We start from the raw sequence: 23,423 nt of genomic DNA, 5'->3' as shown, positions 1-23,423 counted from the left end.
TGTAAATATTGAATAAAACGAGCCATTCCTATTCATTTGAATCCTGAATTTCCTTTGGCTTAAAGTTTCCTGAAAGTCAGAGTTAGAATTACTTTTAAAAAAATTCTTGTTTTGCTTGTTATTTTAGTTCTCTTTCCCCGTGCTGCTTTTATTTTATTATTTTTTAAAAATTGAAGTATAGGTGATTTACAGTATTGCTCATCATGCCTTTAAGAACTAAAAGTTATTTAAGTGCCAACCGTGTGACTAGAACTGCAGTAGACCCGTTATATAGGCCATTATTTCATTTGATGTAAGGCACCATGGATTGTGTGATGCCCCACTATTTTATATATTAATATAGAAATTTTTTTAAATGTTACCAACTCACAGATATAGAGAACAAACTAGTGGTTACCAGTGGGGAGAGGAAAGGGAGGAGGGGCAAGATAGGGGTAGGGGATTAAGAGGTACAAACTATTAGGTATAAAATAAGCTACAAGGATATATTGTACAACATGGGGAATATAGCCAGTATTTTATAATAACTATAAATGGAGTATATAACCTTTAAAAATTGTGAATCACTATGTTGTACCCCTATGATATATAATTTTTATTTTATTATTATTTTTTTATTTTTGGCTGCGTTGGTTCTTCGATGCTGCGCGCAGGCTTTCTCTAGTTGTGGCGAGCGGGGGTTACTCTTCCTTGCGGTGCGTGGGCTTCTCATTGTGGTGGCTTCTCTTGTTGTGGAGCACGGGCTCTAGGTGTGCGGGCTCAGTAGTTGTGGCTCGCGGGTTCTAGAGCGCAGGCTCAGTAGTTGTGGTGCATGGGCTTAGTTGCTTTGTGGCACATGGGATCTTCTGGGACCGGGGCTCGAACCTGTGTCCCCTGCATTGGCAAATGGATTCTTCACCACTGCGCCACCAGGGAAATTCCGTAATATATAATATTATACATCACCTATACTTAAATTTAAAAAAAATGGCAACTTTAGGCACAGAGACAGAGATAATTAGACCAACAGGAAAAATGAGAAACGAACAGACAAAAAATGCTACCAATTATAGTTGTAAGACATCATGAATTATAAATTTCATTCCAATGTCAGAGATGTTAAAATGTGAGAAAATGAGCATATTAGAATCACTGAAGTACGGTGTTCTCTCTAGTCCTCAAGACATATCTTCAAAAGAGGTATAATATCCTTTTACTTAATTGAAATGTTGCCCTTGTAAAATAATAGTAATAATTATGATAATATTACCTAATAATTATTGAGCTGTTATCTGTGCGAGGAACTGTTCTAAACCCTTTGCATAGGTTCTCATTTAAGCATCACAGTGGTGTCCTGTGTGATAACTACTGCTCTATCCCCATTTTGTTGATGAGGAAATTGAGGCACAGAAAGGCTAAGTGACAGCTAATAAGTGACACAGTTAAAGTCAAATTCAAACCCACGTTGAGCTGAATCTCAAGGTCATGCTCTTTCTATTCAAGCAGGTTGTTCTTTCATTAATGTGGAGAGTAAGAAGAGCTAATATATATTGTTCTTTCTCCAGAAGAAAACTAAATATTTGTTTTAAAGGGATAGGAATAGCATGCTATTAAATGTTTTCAATTACATGAACAATTGTATGTTTTGAAATAGTGCACTACAATTTCCTAAAACCTCCTCTCGGTTTCGTAGGACTGCTCTCCATTTGGCCTGTGCCAGTGGCCATCCAGCAGTGGTAACTCTCCTAGTGGAGAGAAAATGCCAGCTTAACCTCTGTGACAACGAAAACAGGACAGCGCTGATGAAGGTACATAGTAGCCAACCATGTCAATGTGAGATGGATTTGATTTAACTGCTTAGAATAAAAATGGATTTATCTCATTTAAATATAACGAACTGGTGAAACTTCTGGAATGTTTACTCTGAATTTCTAGAATTTACAGTCTGTGTCTTGGCATAACACTTATAGGCCATACAATGCCAGGAAGAGGAGTGTGCAACTATTCTGCTGGAACATGGTGCTGACCCAAATGTCATGGATATCAGTGGCAACACTGCTCTCCACTATGCTGCCCTTTATCAGAATATATCACTCGCAGCAAAGCTGCTTTCACATGACGCCAACATTGAAGCAAGGAACAAGGTATAGCTCAACTATATTTACAAAATATTTGCAATACATGGTTGTTTTTTTTTGTTTTAGCTGCAGATGTTTTATCTATAATAGTATGTATACTGAATACCACCCATCAGGCCCTGTTACCATGGAAACAACTCCAAAGCCAAGTCACGGGCTGGAGAAAGGTGGTGCTCACAGAAAGAGCACAATTCTGTCTCCCAGCCACCCTTCTACCCTAGAAGGGAAATCTTCCCATTAGGATATGCCTGGGAGTGGGTGGTGGGCTCAGAGCCCACACAAGACAAAGAGCTGGGGGGAGGGAGATGAGGTGGGGGCTGGCTGCTTGCAGGGGCTCAGGGAATGGGTGCTGTTGGGGATGGATGGGAGGAGGAAGGAGACCCAGTACCCAGCAGGGAGAGCTGGGTGAGTGCAGGTGGCCAGGGCAGGCAGCAGGCCCTGAGCCCTCCAGGACCCCAGGTTCTAAGATTGGGGAAAGTGGGGCAGGTCGTGTTTGACACCCAGCAAGGGTGTTCCCTTATGCTGGTGGCCATTTGGTCCACCACGTACACCTTGGGGTCTTCCACACTCAGCCTCGGGTGGCTCCTCAGCAGGGTTGTAGCTGTGCATGGGGAGCAAGTGATGGCGGAGCTGCTGTTCCTGCTTTTTCTTTGGGATACACATTACCTCCTCCTGCTGCAGCCCCGCCAGGAACTCCCTCTGCTGACATAAATGGGGTCAGTTTTACATATTTGGAAGCTCAAGCATTCCCTGAGTGACAATATTTTGAAATAACTTAATTATCTAAGATTTCACTTTAAATCATGTATTTCTAAAGAAGCATTAGAGAGTATAGCTTTCTTTTATGTGTCTATAGCAGATATTTGTGAAAACATTGCATTTGTTAAAGGTAAGACTTTTTTTTTCCCCCGCTCAAATTTTTTTCCTGATTAGTGTAAAACAACACAGAAATGCAAAACTTGCCTTGGAGATAGACTTTGTCCTAAAACTCAAACAAAACAAAAGCATTTTACAATAATAACAATCTTGCTCCTGTTGACAAGTTCCTATGTTATTAAAAAATGATTTATGTAAAAATGATTTCTCTCTCATTACCTAAGCCTTCAGAGGGAAAAAGGAAAAGGAGAGAGGAGTTGAAATATGCAGGCCGGGCTTCCCTGGTGGTGCAGTGGTTAAGAATCTGCCTGCCAATGCAGGAGACATGGGTTCGAGCCCTGGTCCAGGAAGATCCCACATGCCGTGGAGCAACTAAGCCCGTGAGCCACAACTACTGAGCCTGTGCTCTAGAGCCCACGAGCCACAACTACTGAGCCCGCGCCCCTAGAGCCTGTGCTCGCCAACAAGAGAAGCCACTGCAATGAAAAGTCTGCACACCGCAAGGAAGAGTAGCCCCCGCTCACCACGACTAGAGAAAGCCCACGCGCAGCAACGAAGACCCAACGCAGTCAAAAATAAATAAATAAATAAATTAATTAATTAAATTAAAAAAAAGAAATATGCAGGCCAATTTGGAAATTTGGCAGTTAGGAAGTGCCAAGAAGAGGTTTTTTGGGGTTTTTTTTCCCTTCAGTTTATGTATTTAGGCAAAGTTCTTTTCAGGTTTTGGGGATAATAATTTTTATTTTGGGAAAGAGCCTAAGTGAATTGTAACCTTGCCTAGAGATCAATTTTAGGAGGACTCAGAGGAAATCAGATTGGCAGTGAACGTGTGGCGATTAAATGGGAAATAAGGGAGAAGAACAAATAATTAACTGACATATTATCCTGTTTTGGCAGAAACAGCCACTTAGATAAGAGTCTAGACTCTGCTCTCAAATCTAGAATGTCTTGATGGGAAGTAAAGTGTTTATAAGTAATGAGATCAAGTTGCATTTTGAGTTTACTTGTCCCTGTTCTACCTATTTACCCAGAAAAATTAAATATAGTTTTGGTGACTCTTATCTCTTACACTTTTCTTTTTTTTTTTTTCAAATCCTCAATTGAGAAAAGGAATTGGCCATGTGGGTAGGAGATGAGACTGACATGGTTGCTACACTAATTCTCAGCTAGAATTCTTCTCATGAACCACAGTCACCTGGGAGAACTTATAAAAAATTTACAAACCTAGGCTCTCCCCTGAAGATTTAGATTGAATAAATCTAGGAAGGCCCAGACATGTGTGTTTGGAAATATTTCCTCGAGATTCTGATACAGCCCTTGGTTAAGAACAATGGAATGGATGAGTGTGATTTATAAATTCACAGATCTCAAAAATAAGAAATCTCTAGAAGAGTTGGAGTTTGATAGATGCTCCTTCCATCAACTCCCTCCTTTTCAACAATATTAGCCTGACTTTTATCTTTCTCTGCCTCTGTGATTGAGAAGGTAAAAGGGGTATTATTGGCAATATCTATTGGCTTGAAGAATAACTCCTTTTTCCTTCCAACCACTCGTCATTCACTGGCACTCAGAGTCTTTAGAAATTTGCTTATGGTGAGTCATTTAATAAGTAGAGTATGACCCTTTGCGATTTTTGCACCTTTTGTTATCATCCAGGTCATTAGGTCAGCAGATGTTTATCACAAATAGGGTTTTCCTGACTGCAGTAACAGTAAAGCATGAGCCTTCTTTTGGGGAAAGCTGCATGACAGACTCTTGCAGTGTGTCTGTTAGGTTCACTGGGCCCTGGCATAAGCAAGATGATAGTTTTAAACAACAAAACCCATGAAGTTAGTAACAGTACAGATAGGAATTGTTTTAATAATTTAGTTTCAGCAGTCTTATGAACTAATTATCCATTTGGTTAACATCAGGGAGAATTATAGAAATAGATTGTAGTTTTTTGGGGTTTTTTTTGCGGTACGCGGGCCTCTCACTGTTGTGGCCTCTCCCGTTGCAAAGCACAGGCTCCGGACGCGCAGGCTCAGCGGCCATGGCTCACGGGCCCAGCTGCTCTGCGGCATGTGGGATCTTCCCGGACCGGGGCACGAACCCGTGTCCCCTGCATCGGCAGGTGGACTCTCAACCACTGCGCCACCAGGGAAGCCCATAGATTGTAGTTTTAACAGGCATTGGAAACATTCTTGAAGTGGGTATTATGAATCTTAATAGCAATTTTTATTACATGTTGGGACCCACTTTTGTTTTGTAAAACACATGATACTAAAGAAAGGAAAGGTTTTACATGCAAATATTTGCTTTATATCCACCTGTTTGGAAACACTCACAGCAAACATAAAAACACAAGTGGGCTATAGACTAAACGTGGCCCCTGGATGTGTTTAGCTTTTCTCCACAAATTGAGTCAGCATTTAAAATTTAGGAGACTCATGCAGAAATCTGCATTTCAGGCTTCTCTTAAGGAATCCAATCTGGTCCCCCTTGAGCCCACGCTACTGTTTGGTCTGCCGTGCAAAGGGTGCCCCTTCTGTATGGTGCGTGTTCTCCGGTTTGCTGGCCTCACCTGGGTTCTTCACTTACTTGGGTCACCTACTTTGCCTCCATAAGCATCTGTGTTTCCAGTTCCTGTATTACAGTTTATTTTGATAAATATTTCTAGATTTTAAAACAGTCATTAATTTATAATCTATTTCATATTTTAAAAGAATCTCTTAAGAATGGGATTGAAATTTTCAAGTTAGAATTATAAGTTTTTTTTAAAAAAACTTTTTCTTTACATGTTCATGTGAAGAATCATATTCCCATTGGAATGTCTGTAAACCTTATGAGGTTAATTGGTTATCGTTGGATAGGTTATGCATGTTGCAGACAATATTATATCTTTCTCCTCAGCATTGTTCCTAAAATATGCAGTTGATTTAATAGTTAAATGATTATCTCTGGAGGAGTGTTTAGAGTGTATAGACTAGTATAGAGCAATAAAATAACTCCAGTATACCTGATAAATACTGTGATAGAAGCAAAGATCCTTGGAACTGGTAAATGTTGGAAGTGAGTTTTAGAGAATGACTTTGCAGTTAATCATGTAAAGAAGTGAGGAGCATTTTAAAGAGAAGGAAGAAGCACAGCGTGGGTGAGAAGGAAGGGGCTCCTTTTTATTTATTTTCTATATTAGATGTTTAAGTTCAGAGAATCTATTATAAGTTTTAAAATTCAGTTTAGAAATATGTAACTTTGTACCTTCTGTATAAAGTGTTTCTGCTGTCTTACAGGAGGACCTCACACCACTTTTACTTGCTGTAAGTGAAAACAATCAGCACATGGTGGAATTTTTAGTAAAGAAAGAAGCAAATATACATGTAGTTGATAAGATGAAAAGGTACAGTAGTTCTTTTTCTTTTTAAAAACCTTAGTGCTGTTCTAGAGTGGTGACAGATTAAATTAGTAAGAAGAGGATTAATGTATAATCAACACATCATCAGGTCGAAAAGCAATTACTCTGACTGTGTATCATGAAAAATAATATATAGCAGGATTCCTATTCCTTTATAATATTGACTGATGTCATTTGCAACCTGATTTTTTTCATTTTTTGGTCACACGATCTTATAATAGCTAAGGGATTTCGTATTAGTTTTATTAGCTTTATAAAATATGGATTCTACTTTTTAATTTACCTTATGACACAGTATTGAATTTCTTAATTCTTTTAGAATAATTTTTTAACCTCTACTTTGTATATATTTTTCCTTAAAAGATGCATGTCTTTGGGATGACTCTTTGCTTTAAATTACTTTCTTTGAACAGTACTGATGTTATTAGGTTATCACTAAGTGATTGTTAATCACTATTACCAGATACTTTGGGCTTATCAGTTTTTATCCTTTTTCATTTGTAGTACTTTTTTTTGCGGGGGGGTACGCGGGCCTCTCACTGTTGTGGCCTCTCCCGTTGCGAGGCACAGGCTCCGGACGCGCAGGCCCAGCGGCCACGGCTCACGGGCCCAGCCGCTCCGTGGCATGTGGGATCTTCCCAGACCGGGGCATGAACCCGTGTCCCCTGCATCGGCAGGCGGACTCTCAACCACTGCGCCACCAGGGAAGCCCCATTTCTAGTACATTTTGATGTTCTTATTTTTAATTGGTGAAGGTAGAAGGAAGAAAGGTAGCTTTAATTGGATAAACATTTCCTTCAATGAAGACAAGTCATAGATGGGTGATAAGGAGGAAAGTGATGGGCTTTAGATTCAGACTGGGTTTAATTCCTAGTTTTCCTACTTACTAGGTGTATGACCTTGGGAACGTTACTTATTATCAGCAAATATGTTTCCTGATATGAAAAGGAGGATAGTAGTATATCCTTCAAGGGTGGTTGTGTGGAAGAAAGGTTACATATATAGTATTTCATTTAGTGCCTAGCACATGCTTATCAGCAACATTAACTGCAACCGTGACTATTTTTATTTCATTATTATTAATATTGTTTTAAGCCTGCAAATAGCTTTTCCTTAACCTGACCTCTAGTTGATTTTGAAGTATGATATAACAGACTAAGGAAGAAATGGGGAATTCTTCCTTTATATACTCACCTGCTTCAGATAAGTGACCTCAGCATAGTTTCTTGTCCATCAAGGACTTTAAATTAGCAATTTCTTCTACATGCCATCCGAGTGGGACAGGAGGCTTCTTTTTTGTCCCTTCATTTTAGCCTTGGAGGTAATTTACAAAGATGAACCCTTGAATATGTAAATGGTCAGTTCTGCATGGATGGGCAAGATATTAACTTGGTAAAGTATATCAAATTAGCTGTTAAAGTAAGTTAGCTAAAGTTCCTAAGGGTGAAGTTATCTCTCTGTTATTTTAGAACAGCTCTCATACTTGCTGTAAACTATGAATCAACAAATATAGTCAGGCTTCTTCTTCAGCAAGGTATTGATGTCTTTTCTCAAGATATCTATGGATGGACCGCAGAAGAATATGCTCTTATTAGTGGTTTTAATATGTAAGTGTTTACATTAAAATGCCAGTTATCACTAAACTGTGGTTAAAAATAATTTAACTGTTACTTGTTATGTGACAGGTGAGAGTTCTCGTTTGGTGCAGGCAGCTTGGGAATGGTGGTGAGATGTTCCGCATCATCAGCTGGAAACCAGCCGAAAGGCCAGACTAGTTAGATGTAGCAGTGGGCACAGGGTTCTTTATCTCAGGACTTTAAGACTTTATATCCTTAAAGATCCTAACATTATCCATTTCATTCCAAGTGTAACCCCTATGCATGGGGTACAAGTAGTGTCACAGCTCTGATTTTTCTAACTTGTTATTTGGGTCTTGAAGTGTTTAGTTCAGCAGACTATCCTATATTTTCTCTTGGGGACGTACTTCTATACTCTCCCTCTTAAATTTTGCAAGAACCTAAGGGATTCCCTAAGATCAAAGAGACAGTCCTCTTCCACAAGTCATTTGGAGGGGGAAAAAAGGGCATTCTCATCATTCTGTTGATTGCATTGATTCTATTGCTGCAGTGTTGCTACTAAAACTGGTCTTAGCAGGGTCTCCTTGGCAGCTGGATCTGGAGTCTGGATGTTGCTCTATAAAGACCTTTAATAACTTTAAAAGAAAAAAGAAACTGGTCCTGCAGTCGGGTCACGATCGACCTTTGCTCCCAGGATGCCCTTGCTGATCCAGATTCCTCAGTCTTCATGGCGATGCACACTTAGACTTCAAAGTGACAACTTTTTAAGTTCTCATACATATGCCTGTAGCTCAGCCACTGTTCCAAAGCACCAGCACCCAGTCCTGGCACCTGGGCCTCCTAGCTTTAGCCACACACACACCCTCCCCGACACACTCAAAAACCTTATGTAGAGCCCACATCTTAGCCCAGATCTTCACGATGAGTTACCCTTTGAGGCTCTTACTTGTCTTTTCTGCTAGCAGATGTCAATGGGAACTGTTTTAGGCTTTCTGAGAGGTTCAAATGCTCCTGCCGGGAGACAGCTGACTTTCCTTTTTCCTTTGTTACCAGACCTGAACCTCAAGGCTGCTTTCTATCCTGTGGGGCACTTTTTCTTAGGTCGTGGAAGGTCCCATATCCTCCTCCTCAGAGGAGTGGGTGCCAGCTTGCCTGAGACTCCGGAACTGAGGTTGGCCCCTCAAGTGATCTGTTCTCCATGATAATGAAAATCTTCTAAATGATTTACATCTGCCTCAACCTTCAAAGTATTTTCAGATTCTGCCTCATAAGGAACCCATTCACCAGAAATCCCTGAATCTCAAGTAGGTTAGTTGGCATTAGGAGAGGTAAGCCCTGTCCAGGACTTGTCAGCATCCATTGTAAAAGTAGGGTTATGTCTTCCAAGTGAATTGGAGATGAACGTGGAGCTTAAGCATCATTCTAAGAAAGAGCTGTTGGTTCAGAGTTTGAGTAGGTAGAGAAGGAGTAGTAGTGGTCCAAGCCAGGTCTGAACTTTGATTAGTTTTCTACTCTTGGTGCGATTAGCTGCGATAATGGGGGACAGTTATGTTACCTAATTTAATGAGGTCATATATTTATAAATAAATTCAGTTACAAATTATAGAATAGCTGAGAGTCCTTGAATTACAAACCACAAAGAAAAGACAGCTAATCACCCTGATTACTGACGTTTTTCCTGAAAACTGCAACATTAGAATGTTAAACCTATGAAAAGACACACACATTGGGTTTTTAATATGATTTTTTAAAGTTAATTCATATATTATTTATTTTTGGTTGCATTGGGTCTTTGTTGCTGTGCGCGGGCTTCCTCTCGTTGTGGTGAGTGAGGGCTACTCTTTGTTGCAGTGCGCGGACTTCTCATTGCGGTGGCTTCTCTTGTTGTGGAGTTCGGGCTCTAGGCGTGTGGGCTTCAGTAGTTGCGGCGCATGGGCTCAGTAGTGGCTCATGGGCTCTAGAGCTCTGGGTCAGTAGTTGTGGCGCACGGGCTTAGTTGCTCCGTGGCATGTGGGATCTTCCCGGACCAGGGCTCGAACCCGTGTCCCCTGCAATGGCAGGCGGATTCTTAACCACTGCACCACCAGGAAAGTCCCACAATTGAAGTTTTGATAATAGCTCTGACATTGTCTGAAGTGATCTAGGAATTTAATATATTTGGTAATTGTTTTTCATATTAGTATTAAAATAGTAATATTATTTATCACATTTTTAATACATAGCAATCGCCAACTGATTTCTGAATATAAAGAAGAAAAGAGACCTAAAACTCCTTCTCAAAATAGCAACCCAGGTAAGACGTCTGATAGTGAATTACTCTTGGTGACCCTACCATAGATAAAGTAAGAGTGAGGAAGTTTTAATAATGAAAAAGCAATGAAGAAAACCAGTGTGTAAACTGCATGTATATTTTAATTTTTTTAATTAATTTCTTAATAGTCTAGTATTCAGAATTGTTTAAGAAGTTAATTGTAGGTAATTTAAAATCAGAGACAGTATTGTCTGAAAAGAAATCCACATATTTAATCATGGCGCCTAAAATCCCATATTATATCTTTGTGTAAATAAGAAAAAAGATTTTTTGGTTGGTATGTTGTATGTTTCCTCTATAATCACATGAATATTAGTTATTGTATAGTGATTAGCCTCACTAAAAAAGTTACCAACTTTAAGCCTGGGAACTCAACAGTACCTTCTTGGTACTTTAAACAGATGGCAAACAAGAAAAACTGCAAAGCTGAGCCAGTGTGCAGCGTACCAAGGAGAGATTATTTTTGAAAGATACCTACTGATAGTACAGAAGTCAGAAAAGCAATGCCTGGTAGAGAAGCACTGGTTATTTTCCATATTATTGTACCAGCGAGGTCTCGCTATTACCAACTTCATTCCTCACAAGTCCAAACAGAGTGAGATAGGCTGACTTCATCAGAACCAGATGTTTCTTCTGTGTGTTGGATGATTGTCATGACACTATAATTTTGTTAGAACGAGATGCTCTGTTGCCATTAGTTAAAGGATTATCATAATATTCAAATAGCCCAACTGGAGACTCAGCAAATGCTAATAAAAGCACAAAAATACTTCACATTAAGAAAAACACTATTGTGTTCCCTAGATGTGGCACCTAGCGCGTTGTACAATCTGTATGAGGACACCTCTAACATAGTAGACCTCTGTCCATCAAAGAACTTCTGTAGGTTGGTTTTACACGTTAGAGGAGATACAGAGATGAAATAGAGCTTTGGTCTTCAAGGTGCTCATAATAGAGTTGTCCCTGGTTAATTTCTGTATTTTTTTAAATGGAATTTTCAAAGAACACATTTATTTATTTATTTATTTGTCCACAAATTAACTATCAAGTATCTTTTAGGTACTAGGCACTATTCTGATGTCACAGGATGCAAACATGTAAAAAACACAGTCCTTGGGCTTCCCTGGTGGCGCAGTGGTTGAGAGTCCACCTGCCGATGCAGGGGACACGGGTTCGTGACCCGGTCCGGGAGGATCTCACATGCTGCGGAGCGGCTGGGCCCGTGAGCCATGGCCGCTGAGCCTGCGCTTCCGGAGCCTGTGCTCCGCAACGGGAGAGGCCACAACAGTGAGAGGCCCGCGTACAGGAAAAAAAAATAAAACGAAACAAAACAACAACAACAAAAACACAGCCGTTGCCCTCCAGGAGCTTGTTATTATAATGATCATTTTCATTATTTAGTATACTTTATTCTGTGCTTACTATGTCCCAGAGCCCACTAGGAGTTTATAAATTGTCTTTATGTATTTTTTTAAATTGGTGTTTCATATGTGCCAGATATTTTAAGTCCATGGTGAGGGATTCGAGTTTTAAAAAGTGCATGGACCTTAAGGTAAGCGTGCAGAGTGAGACGTTTGCCAGGTAAAGAGGCAGAAGGACAGCATTTGGCTGGAGGAACAGCTATCAAGATCACATGTTTTGCAGAAAGAACAGCAGTGCACAGGCTGAGATGTACGAGTGGACTTGGCAGGATTTATGAGCAGTTCAGTTTTGCTGGTGCAGAAAGGGTGCTGTGGGGATGGTTGGTAAAGAACACTTGAGGAGGGGCTGGAGAAAAGTAGGGCAGGCACTGAGCTCCACAGTGGGACAAAGGGAAGTTCTCCTGGGGACAAGCTGAGTCACATACTGCAGGGATCCTCCTCTAGGAATTTGAGTACCAGCCAATAACGAAAAGATGTCAGTGGAATTATAAAGCCCTTAACTGAGGACTGAGGATCTTGAGATGGAGGGAAGTAGCATTATTCCACATAGATCAGTTTCTTTTTTTTTTTTAATATTTATTTTTTTTGGCTGCATCAGGTCTTAGTTGTGGCGTGCAGGCCCCTTGTTGCAGCGTGTGGCCTTCTCTTTAGTTGTGGCACGTGGTAGATCAGTTCCTATATTTGTTCATCTGAGTGTGCTAAATAAAACTCTCATTCAAAATAAAAACTAAAAAGGAAAAACAAAAAAAAGAAAAGTAGGAGAGAATGGTGGTGATGTTGCAAAAATTTTTTTAAATGAAAAATTCAAGGAGGGAGTATCAATTATATCAAGTAAAATTACTGAAAAGAAAGTTGGATTTAACTCTTAAAAGTTCTTTGGTGGTAACCTTTTCATAAGGACAATTTAAGAGTCATAACATCTACTTTTTACATGAGTGGTACTTCTGATGTCCAAATATGGAAAAATTATCACATCTACCAAGGTCCTACCTAAGTTTTTCATAACAGCGGCAGCTGCCCACCCAGGGTCAGCGAAAACAGTCTGGCCTGGTGAGTACGCTTGCCCGCATCTTCCCAGAGTTGTCAAAACCTGGGAGTGGGACTTCCCTGGTGGTCTAGTGGTTAAGACTCCTTGCTTCCACTGCAGAGGGCATGGGTTTGATCCCTGGGGAACTAAGATCCTGCATGCCGCTCAGTGTGGCCACAAAAACAAAACAAAAAATCTGAGAGTCAACTGTGAGGAATTAAACGCTGCTTAGTTGGAGAAAATTAACTGATCTTTTCATTTTCTTTATGGGAACTTGCATACTTTAGAACATATTATCAATCATCAGAATTCTTTGGTTTTTTTCTGGTTGAAATAGGATTGTTGCTTGTTTCAATTAGTTTCTGACGTCACTGTTTCATCTATCCCTTTTACGCCTTTATTCAAATGGATATAGAAATACAGGAATCTCCAAGGCAAATATCAAGAAAAACAAATTTGAGGAAGGTTATTCTGTGAAATAACCTGACTGTAATCACATATAACACATCAACCCAAATAATACAGACTTCATGTCAACAATGCAACTGTTTGAGAGGTTCCCCAAACCACACCAGGTTTGGCTCTTCCATAGAACTCCCAGGACTCAGCATGTGGTTGTACTCATGCTTGTGATTTATTACAGTGAAAGAATACCAAACAAAATTAGCAAAGGGAAAAGGCGCACGGTGCGAAGTCTGCAGGACACCAGGCGCAAGCTTGCAGGTGTCCTCTCCCCGTGGAGTTACTGCATGTACTTCATTCCCCCAGCATCAGATTATGACAACACATGTGAAATGTTGTCCAGCAGTACCAGAGTCTCTCCCTCCCTCCTTCCCTCCCTCCCTTTTTTTGTTCATCAGCTTAAGATACGATGACATATGCCTTACAAGCTGAAGAAGCATGATTTCTATAATCATTTGCCACATAATGGGAAGGGTTGAGAAAAATGACATCCCTCACGACTACACAGCACGAACTGTTTGGACCGTGCTGCTCTATGTGGTGGGTCCAGATAGACTCTTGAGCAATGGAAGGACACAGTCTCAAGAGATTATACTTTTAAAATGTATATATATTTCAAACTTAAAAAAAATTCAACTTCTCCATCCTTACCATCCAGTTGACCCCATTTGCCCTTCCCTGCCTCCCTTTCAGGAGATTATCCTTTATAAAACTGGAATTACAAAGTCTTTCATGCTTATCTTGCAATTGGAAATAGGGCCAGAAAGAGTTTGTTTCCTGTGTTTTGCCGTGCTCTAAAGTACAGTGCCTGTAGACCAGGCTTCCTTGTGACAGGGCGTTTTTACCCTGAACTGAAGAGCCGGAGAAGTTGTGTTACGTGATGGCAAAATACATATATTCTCTATGCACTGCTCTGAGTGATGGAAGTCCAGAAATATCATGCTATTTAAGTTTGCTATTGTCAGTTTATGGTACTGATTCTACTAATGATATCATTTTCTGTCAGTCTCACAGTTTGGTTAGGATTATGGTCATTGTAAACAGCACTTCACTTTTAGGTATCAAATTTTGATAAGTACTGTTCCTTTTTTTTTTTTTTTGCATTTGATAAATGTAAAGGTGGGGAAATGGCTCTCATGCATAATTGCCTAGCAGTGGTATAATCAGCATTCACTCTAGTATACTCTCCAGGTGTGGTTCCAAAGGAATACTTTTTTTAAAATTAATTAATTAATTATTTTTATTTTTGGCTGCGTTGAGTCTTCGTTGCTGCACGCGGGCTTTCTCTAGTTGCGGGAGTGGGAGCTAACCTTTGTTGCATCACGCGGGCTTCTCATTGTGGTGGCTTCTGTCGCAGAGCACAGGCTCTAGGCGTGCAGGCTTCAGTAGTTGCAGCGCACGGGCTCAGTAGTTGTGGCTCGCGGGCTCTAGAGCACAGGCTCAGTAGTGTGGCATGTGAGCTTAGTTGCTCCACAGCATGTGGGATCTTCCCGGACTAGGGCTCGAACCCGTGTCCCCTGCATTGGCAGGCGGATTCTCAACAACCGCGCCACCAGGGAAGCCCGCAGAGGAATCCTTTTTAACAAAGCATCAGTCTTACACTTTTAATATTCTGTATTTTTCTATTGTTGATTTAAAATGTGTTGTACTTTTTCCTTTAATAGTGGATGAGAGTTCTGAAGAAGAGTCTTTAAGCAGGTAGGATTTTATGGATTTTTAAAACTTGTGTGTTTAACTAAGGGAACATGGAGAAAAGAAACTAATGTTTGTTGAGTGTTCTACTCTGGGTTAAACACTGTATTATGTGCTTAAATTTGTTACATCATAAAGTCATCACAACCGCTTTGCAAAGTAGCTGTGCTATATAGCTTACTTTATTAATTAGGCAGCTGTGGTTTGGAGAGCTTGGTTAAGTGACCCATGATTCCATAGTCAACAAGTTGCTGACCTGTGATGTGACGGTCAGCCCCAGATTCACTCTCATGTCCCTCAGCAGAGATTGATAAGTACCCGTGTAGCACTGGGGTCAAGATACAGACCCAAATCAGATCAACTCAGAAAGTCAAATTTAGTTATGTATTAACTCTGATTTAGAGTTTTCCTAAGAAACCTGGTTAGTCCAAGCCTTTGTCCTGATATATTTGACAATTGCAGTGGTAACTAGTACCTTGTATTTACCATTAAGGTGTTATGGCAGATCTCAGGTAGCTGAGGCCTCAGAACCATAGGGTTTTATACAAGCAAGACCTCCTTAGGCAGGTCTTCTTAGATATAACGATGTCTACTCTCCTTAAGGTGAATTAGTTTTCTATAAGAGAAGAGTATCTGCCTATAGACCATGTTATGTTAATTAAATTCAACATCTACATAGAGCATCTGTCTAGTTGATTTCTCTACTTACTGCCTTCCCAGTCTGGTTTTGGTTTTCCCTTCAGGGTAGTACCCTTGCCTGGTTTTCTGAAGTTTTTTCTTCTTTCCTAGAGTCTTTTTTCTTTTCTTTTCTTTTCTTTTAAATAAATAAATTTGTTTATTTTTGGCTGCATTGGGTCTTTGTTGCTGCGTGCAGGCTTTCTCTAGTTGCGGCGAGCAGGGGCTACTCTTCGTTGTGGTGCATGGACTTCTCATTGCAGTGGCTTCTCTTGTTGCGGAGTGCTCGGGCTTCAGTAGTTGTGGCACGCGGGCTCAGTAGCTGTGGCTCATGGACTCTAGAGCACAGGCTCAATAGTGTGGCGCATGGGCTTAGTTGCTCCGGGGCATGTGGGATCTTCCCAGACCAGGGCTCGAACCCGTGTCCCCTGCATTGGCAGGCGGATTCTTAACTACTGTGCCACCAGGGAAGTCCCGAGCCCATCCTTGATTCAGGAACCATTGCCTTCACAGGCTGAAATCTTAAAGGTTGGAGGCTGCTATTGAGCAGGCCTCAGGGGTGAGGCACAGGGGTGATTTGGGAGGGGAGCCTATAGGAAGGAAGATATTTAGGCAGTACATAGGGAAAGAGAGGCACAGCTGCCAGGACTCTGTTTCTACAGCACTGTCTCTGCTTGGGGATCTGAGTGCCTATGAGGGTTTTTAAGAGCTAGCTATTTATGTGGACCTGAATAAGGCAGGACCTCTATAGGAAAACTAAGTAGACTTTATAATTTTTAATGTTTTAATCTCTCTGGGAATAGTTTAACATATAAATTAAACATATAAATTTGTTCTTTGGCTTTTGTACATTTAACTTTCAAACATTTCAGGGGACTTCCTGTACTGTTTTAGAGTAAAGGGGAGGAATGGGGCCTTCTTTTTTTTTAAAAAATAAATTTATTTATTTATTTAATTAATTTTTGGCTGTATCGGGGTCTTCATGGCTGCGCGCGGGCTTTCTCTAGTTGCGGCGAGTGGGGGCTACTCTTCGTTGTGGTGCGCGGGCTTCTCATTGTGGTGGCTTCTCTTGTTGCAGAGCATGGGCCCTAGGCGTGCGGGCTTCAGTAGTGGTGGCGTGTGGGCTCAGTAGTTGTGGCTCGTGGGCGCTAGAGTGAAGGCTCAGTAGTTGTGGTGCATGGGCTTAGCCGCTCCGCGGCATGTGGGATCTTCCTGGGCCGGGGCTTGAACCCATGTCCCCTGCATTGGCAGGTGGATTCTTAACAACTGTGCCATCGGGATAGCCCGGGCGGCCTTCTTTAATAAGTGGTTTCCCTGCTGGAGAACCAAGACTGCCATTTTTGACGGACAAAGATTAGTCTTTGAACCAGGCACGGACAATGGAGAAGGAACAGCATATCCTTCTACTTTGTTTTAGGTCATCAGGTTTGTTCCAGTTCAGGTAAACAAAAGTTATGTTACCCATTAATTGGGTTTTCAGTTCAGGTTTTAGGACTTCTGGTGGAAACAAATTATTCTCAGGCTCTGCCAGTATATTGGCTGTCACCCTTTGTTATGGGAACTAAGAATGGGTCTTAGCTAGATATTTCATAGGTTGGGAGAGATGGAAGCAGAAATAGGTAACTAAAAGCTTTTCTAAAACAGAGGCCACATTTTAATGATGTCAAGAAACGTCATTTAATATATAGACAACCAACCTTTCACTTGATTTTTGTTTGTTTGTTTTTGGTTAAAGAAATGAAGTCACTCATTTTTGTTATACATTTTTGCTCTGAAGGCTTTCCAACAAACCTGGTGTTGATGATTCATGGCCTACATCAGACGATGAAGACTTAGATTTTGATACCAAGGTAAAGTTCTCTCCTGTGAAATTAGTTTTCCTGCTTTGAATTTAGTTTTGTGTAGTATTAACTTCTAAAATTTAGCAGTGGTCTACCTCTCATTGTTTTATGTTTGTAATAGAAAGTTGGTCAGAGCAAACCATTTTATAAAAATATGACTAGTTGAATTTTTTTTTTACTTTGCTAAGTACTGAAGGTCGGGGCTGAAGAGAAAATGGGCTGGGAAGTAGATAGTGACAGGAAAAGTGTATCGGGAAGCACTTTCCCACAAGGGAGGAAATACGAAATTTGGTCAAGCATAAGGATTCTTACTGTGACTTTTCAGCCATACTGACGTGATTTATATAATACTCATGCTTAAATGAAATCTTTAGTGGATACAGTTACTTACTGAAATAATCATAGAATTTTCCTGGGGCCTTTCAGTTCCAAAACGATATAGCATATATCATCTAGTTCTTTTTTCTTGGACAATTTTTATTTTGGTATCATAGAGTTGTTAGGAGAGAGCTTTTTTTTTCTCTGTTTCTGTCTTTGGTTCTGCATTAAGCCTAAAATAACAGTTGAAATTATGGAAATTTAGAAATTAAAATTCTGTTTCTCAAAATCCATATTAGGAAGGGATTTTGCTGTGTTTTCTGAAGCATTCCATTAAGCATATATTCAGGGAATTCCCTGGTTGTCCAGTGGTTAGGACTCCACGCTCTCACTGCCAAGGACCCAGGTTCAATCCCTGGTTGGGGAATTAAGATCCCGCAAGTGGAGCAGGATCTTAGTTCCCCGACCAGGGGTTGAACCTGCGCCCACTGCAGTGGAAGCATGGAGTTTTAACCACTTGATCGCCAGGGAATTCCCAATACTTCTTATTCTTAAAGCTTTTGTTTTCTTCTCTAGAATGTCCTGAAACCAAGCTTAACAAAGCTAATGAGTGCTTCTCGGCAATCCAAGAAAAACAGTAAGTTATTTGAAGGCTGTCCTTCTTGTGTTATTCACTGATTTGAAATTATGGATGTTCTCATGTACTTCACTTTGTTTTCACTATAGTAGAAGCAAAATGTGGCATCGTGAGGCCAGAGAAGAGAACCTTCTTTGAGGACAATAGTTCTGATAGTGAAAATGAAGATGTGGTCGAAACCTTTCCCAAACCATCAGTCAGACTCCAAGGTGTCTCTCATCCTGCTTTCCCATCACCTGAACCTCTCCCAAAACCTCTCAAGTCTTTAGCAGGCCTTGGTCTTACAAAGGTAAGTTGTTCTGTTTTGTTTTTAACTTTTTTTTTTCTGTGCTTTTTCACATACCAGACGCCTGATTCTTACAGCGATGAAAAGAATCCCTTACAGAAATGGAATTCCTCAAGATCACGATAGAAAACAGTGTAACAACAAGAGCAACATATGTGCAGGATTGAGATTTATGAACGTTGGTGGCAGTAAACCATTCTGAAGTATGCCATTATGAAAGGAAAGAATTAGAAAGCAACTAGAAAGAACAGCTAGATGAATATGAAGATGGGGAGGGGGATGAAGGGGAAGAATTCATTTAAGAAGGACAAGATGAATTTAAAGATTGAATGAGGGTCAAGATGAGAGAGATTATTATACAAACACAACAGAAATAGTGGGGTTAAGTGAGAGCAGGAACTCTATAAAATATGATAGAAATTATTTCAAATTCAAATTAACAAGAGAAAGTCAGGTCATGGGAAAAAATGCTCGTACTCTTTTGAATGATATAGTTGATTTTTATGAAGAACTGAAAGAGAATTGGATCCTTACCTTTTTTGATTGTTGTTTTTTAATTGAAGTATAATTGATTTACAATATTGTGTTAGTTTCAGGTGTACAGCAAAATGACTTGGTTATACATATGTATGTATCTATATTATTTTTTTTTCAATTCTTTTCCATTATAGTTTATTACAAGGTATTGAATATAGTTCCATGTGGAAGTTAGTTTTAATCTGAAGTTTTTTCCTTTTTAAAAAATTCTCACTTTTAAATTAATAAGGTTATGTCTTATATTTAATCTAGCAAAAGCTTTGTTCATAGATAATGCAAGATGAGCTCTGTTTTAGGCCTTATCAGGTTTATTTTGAATTAAGAATTTTTGGCCCTTCTCCTTCTTGTGGTTTCTTACTTACTGTTTGGTATATACTTAACTTACTTAACTAATTTATCTTACTGTTTGGTATCATCTTGGTAGGCGTTTTAGATCTTTTTGAGAATAGACAGAGAGGAAATAAGTAAGTATTTTATCTAGTTTTTCACTAAGATTATAATTTCTAATTATGTAAATGAGGTTCTTAATTTCAAGTCATTAAATGAGAAAATTTTAAACTGCCACAGTCTTAAAGAAAAAAATATAGAAATCTTTTTTTCTGGAGAGATTCTGATTTATCTTTTCCTAGTAATATCTGTACATAATGGGCACATATACACACATCAAATGAATGAAATCACAATTTATGATTTTTTTCTAATATAAACTACTTATTATTATAAAATAATAAGGAAGGAAAAATTACCAGCAGAGTGTACAAAATTATCTCTGGAAGACAATTTTTTACTTTTTAAAATATCTCCAGCCATAGGTACATTTCATGTTATTCTTGAGAAACTTTATTAACTTCAGTATTTATAGTTAAACTAGCATGTAAATATTTTGTTATACAAGTTAAACTAACATGTAAATTCTTTCATATCTAAAACTCAGGAATCCTGGTTACTTGATTTTTTAGTCCCTTTGTTCTTCCCTCGTGTGAATATTGGGTCCTGTTTGTTAATCATAGATGTATCTGAGAACTTTTAAATCTCCAACTTGGATAATCATAGTTTTACTAATTTTTTTAGTACTAAATCATTTCCCCAATCTTTAACTGCCATTCTATAAGGCGTAGATAGGAAGAGTTATTAGCGTGCTGTTCACAGGTGAATAAGAAAATCATGTGAATTTTAAAATAGGGTTTTATGTTTCTTTTGTACATCATAATAGTACTTAAAAATGCCTTATAATTCCATAATCACATAAACATTCTCTTCTACAATTTTTTTTTTTTTTTTTTTTTTTGCGGTACACGGGCCTCTCACTGTTGTGGCCTCTCCCGTTGCGGAGCACAGACTCCGGACGCGCAGGCTCAGCGGCCACGGCTCACGGGCCCAGCCGCTCTGCAGCATGTGGGATCTTCCCGGACCGGGGCACGAACCCGTGTCCCCTGCATCAGCAGGCAGACTCTCAACCACTGTGCCACCAGGGAAGCCCGATTCTACAATTTAAAACTTGTCTTTTAAGATTCATTTTTGAAAAGGAATCTTCTCGTAGTCTCTTGAGTTGGTGTTTTACAATTAAATCTTTTCATTAAACTTAAAAATGCTTATTGCTATTATATCCCAGAAATGAATATTTGCACATATTCATGAAAGAGTATATTTTATATCCTTAAACAAATGTTGCAATATATAATCGAAAAATTGAAGCTCATAGTTTTCTTCCCCAGTCTTGTTTATATTTTCAAAAGTTCAGAACTCTGCATAGGTTTGCATCATTTAATTATACCAGGTTAGTATATTTTACAGATATTTATCTTAACATCATATGCTTTTCCTGAACAAGTTTATCTATTACTAATCCAAATGCATTTATCCAAATCTTTCTTCTAAGTCCCCTGGGTGCCTCAAATTTCTTATGCCCCAAGCTGGAGACATTGCCCCTGATGCTTTCCTCTTTCCTGACTCTTTGTAAGCTACTCTGTCATCTGTCTTCCCCATCCTAGTAGATAACATCACTGAAATACCGAAGCAGGAAAAATCCTGGACTCCATCCCTCCCTGAAATCACCGCATCCTGTTGCTCATCAAGTTCAGTATTTTCTACCTGCTTACCATTTTTCATTTCCTATTACTTTCTCACTTATAATTTTGAAATGCTCTTTTCTAGTTTTGCTCCCCTGATGTTCATCTTTATGTTGCTGCCAGAGTGACCTTTCTAAAATATATTTGTGAGGATGTAACTCCTCTACTTATGTAGTGGATCCCCATCACGTGAAGGAGAAAGTTCATGTTCTAGGAGGACACTTGCTTTTTTTGGTTTGGCTCTGATCCTCCAGTTTTGTCTCTCATTACCATTCCCGGTAACTGTGTTCTAGTTTTCCACGTGACTTGTTATGTTGTTTCACGCCTCGTCCTTTTGCTCAGGCTGCCCTTTCTAGAATCCCCTTCACATCCCCGCTCTACACTGTGTCTGTCTTTTAAGACACAGACCTGTCTTTGCAGCATTTCCTGAGCTACCCAGATACAGCTGACTCCTCTTTCCTTTGTGCCCTTCCTGTACTCTGTTCACATCAATTGTAGAGCTTTTGAATGATACTTTTCTGTTCTTATTTGTTTTCATGTAGCTCTACTTCTCCTAGAATACAAAGCAGAATCGGTCTTCTATTTATATTTCCAGCTTTTCTCCCAGGATAGTGCCTATGATTTGATAGATCCAGTAAATGTTTGTTGTCTTACTGATTGATTGAATGACCAAATGAATGAATATGATGTTTTCTGGAATTAGGTGTTTGTTTTATTTTGTTTTGTTTTTATAGGAAGGAGCAACAAATCCAGAGATTGGAGAAAAAGAAAATGATACTGATGTTGAAAGTGCTCCACAAGAGCAAACAGATCATAACAATTTGACTTCTTTTGATGAAGCACACAAAAATAATAGGAGTGGTAAGTTAGTGAATTTTTATGAATTTTTTTCTATGCTTAAAGGCTAGTATAAAAACATCTGAAGTGTGTAGATCCAAATATACTATCCATTTCTTTTTAAGTATGTTTCTTTTGCTCTGTTTCTTCAGAAGTATCCCAACTACTACCAACTTTTTCTTCCTGAAAATGCCTCAACCCTCTGAAATTCTTTTCTGCTACTTTATTTGATTTAAATATTTGTGGGTGGAGATAGACTTATACAGGTATTTAAAATTCATAGTAGTAAATGTTCTCATTAATGGCTCTGTGGCTGCATTTTACAGATATGATGTCAGCATTAGGATTAGGAGAAGAGGAAGGTATAGAATCACCTTGGGATTCTGAGGTACTGTCTTCTATTATTATTATTTTTTTATTTTAAAATATAAGCACTGAGTGATGTTAAAACATAAAAGGGAGGATGCTTTGACTTTACTTTCTCACCTTTGCATTTGCCCATCAAAATTTTTTCCTTATATTTTTAACCTGTAATTAATTAAATAATTGTGTGCTAAATATAATAACTACCACATAGTGCACTTTTGTTAATTTGTAAGATTCACCTAATGAAACCAGTGTAGTATAGAGCAAAAACCAAGGCTTAGAAGTCATAAGGAATCAGTTTGGGTTCTGAAGTTAAATTTATCTAAAAACTGAAGCATTATTCCAGGTCAGCCTATGGCCAAATGTATGTTTCTTTTTTCTTTTCTTTTTTTTTAAAAATTTTTGTTGGAGTATAGTTGATTTACAATGTTGTGTTAGTTTCAGATATACAGCAAAGTGAATCAGTTATACATATACATATATCCACTCTTTTTTCGATTCCTTCCCCATATAGGCCATTACAGAGTGTTCAGTAGAGTTCCCTGTGCTATACAGTAGGTCCTTATTATTGATCTATTTTATATATAGTAGGGTGTATGTCAGTCCCAGTCTCCCAAGCAAATGTATGTTTCTTTGGTACATATGGATGTGTAAAACTCCTAGTGAGGTTCAGAGAGAAACAGGTTGAAATGTAGTTTTTTACCACTTAGACCTGAAAAAGATAGTGCCTGAGAATTGAAAGTATTATTACATTTGGATTGTCAAATAGATCTGCAAGGAACATATCAAGAGAAGCAAAAGAATGGGGAATAATAAGTATGTGGCGTTATAATAACAACAGTTTGGTTTAGCAATGTTTTAATAAGTACACACCATTTTGGATAGTTAAACTAGTGTGCATTGAGTACCTTTATGGCAGCTGTACTTGAAGTAACGTAAATATAAAGTAATGATGACCTGTTGTAAAGTGACAGCTA

At 39.1% G+C, this 23,423-nt stretch overlaps 1 protein-coding gene across 1 annotated transcript in view; it reads left to right on the top strand.

The window, feature by feature from the left end:
* Positions 1 to 23,423, top strand: part of ANKRD26 (ankyrin repeat domain containing 26) — a 93,020-nt gene that overhangs the window by 6,931 nt on the left and 62,666 nt on the right. Inside the window, exons 2-11 of the mRNA XM_060160453.1 lie at positions 1,673 to 1,787; positions 1,950 to 2,123; positions 6,269 to 6,375; positions 10,190 to 10,260; positions 14,853 to 14,886; positions 17,333 to 17,405; positions 18,291 to 18,351; positions 18,441 to 18,640; positions 21,978 to 22,104; positions 22,407 to 22,468. Coding sequence (XP_060016436.1) covers positions 1,673 to 1,787; positions 1,950 to 2,123; positions 6,269 to 6,375; positions 10,190 to 10,260; positions 14,853 to 14,886; positions 17,333 to 17,405; positions 18,291 to 18,351; positions 18,441 to 18,640; positions 21,978 to 22,104; positions 22,407 to 22,468 — 1,024 coding nt within the window. The remainder of the gene's footprint in view (positions 1 to 1,672; positions 1,788 to 1,949; positions 2,124 to 6,268; positions 6,376 to 10,189; positions 10,261 to 14,852; positions 14,887 to 17,332; positions 17,406 to 18,290; positions 18,352 to 18,440; positions 18,641 to 21,977; positions 22,105 to 22,406; positions 22,469 to 23,423) is intronic.

This window comes from Lagenorhynchus albirostris, chromosome 1, assembly GCF_949774975.1.
Source record: "Lagenorhynchus albirostris chromosome 1, mLagAlb1.1, whole genome shotgun sequence".
In the NCBI taxonomy this organism is placed as follows: domain Eukaryota; kingdom Metazoa; phylum Chordata; class Mammalia; order Artiodactyla; family Delphinidae; genus Lagenorhynchus; species Lagenorhynchus albirostris.
This window is presented reverse-complemented; position numbering and strand designations above follow the sequence as displayed.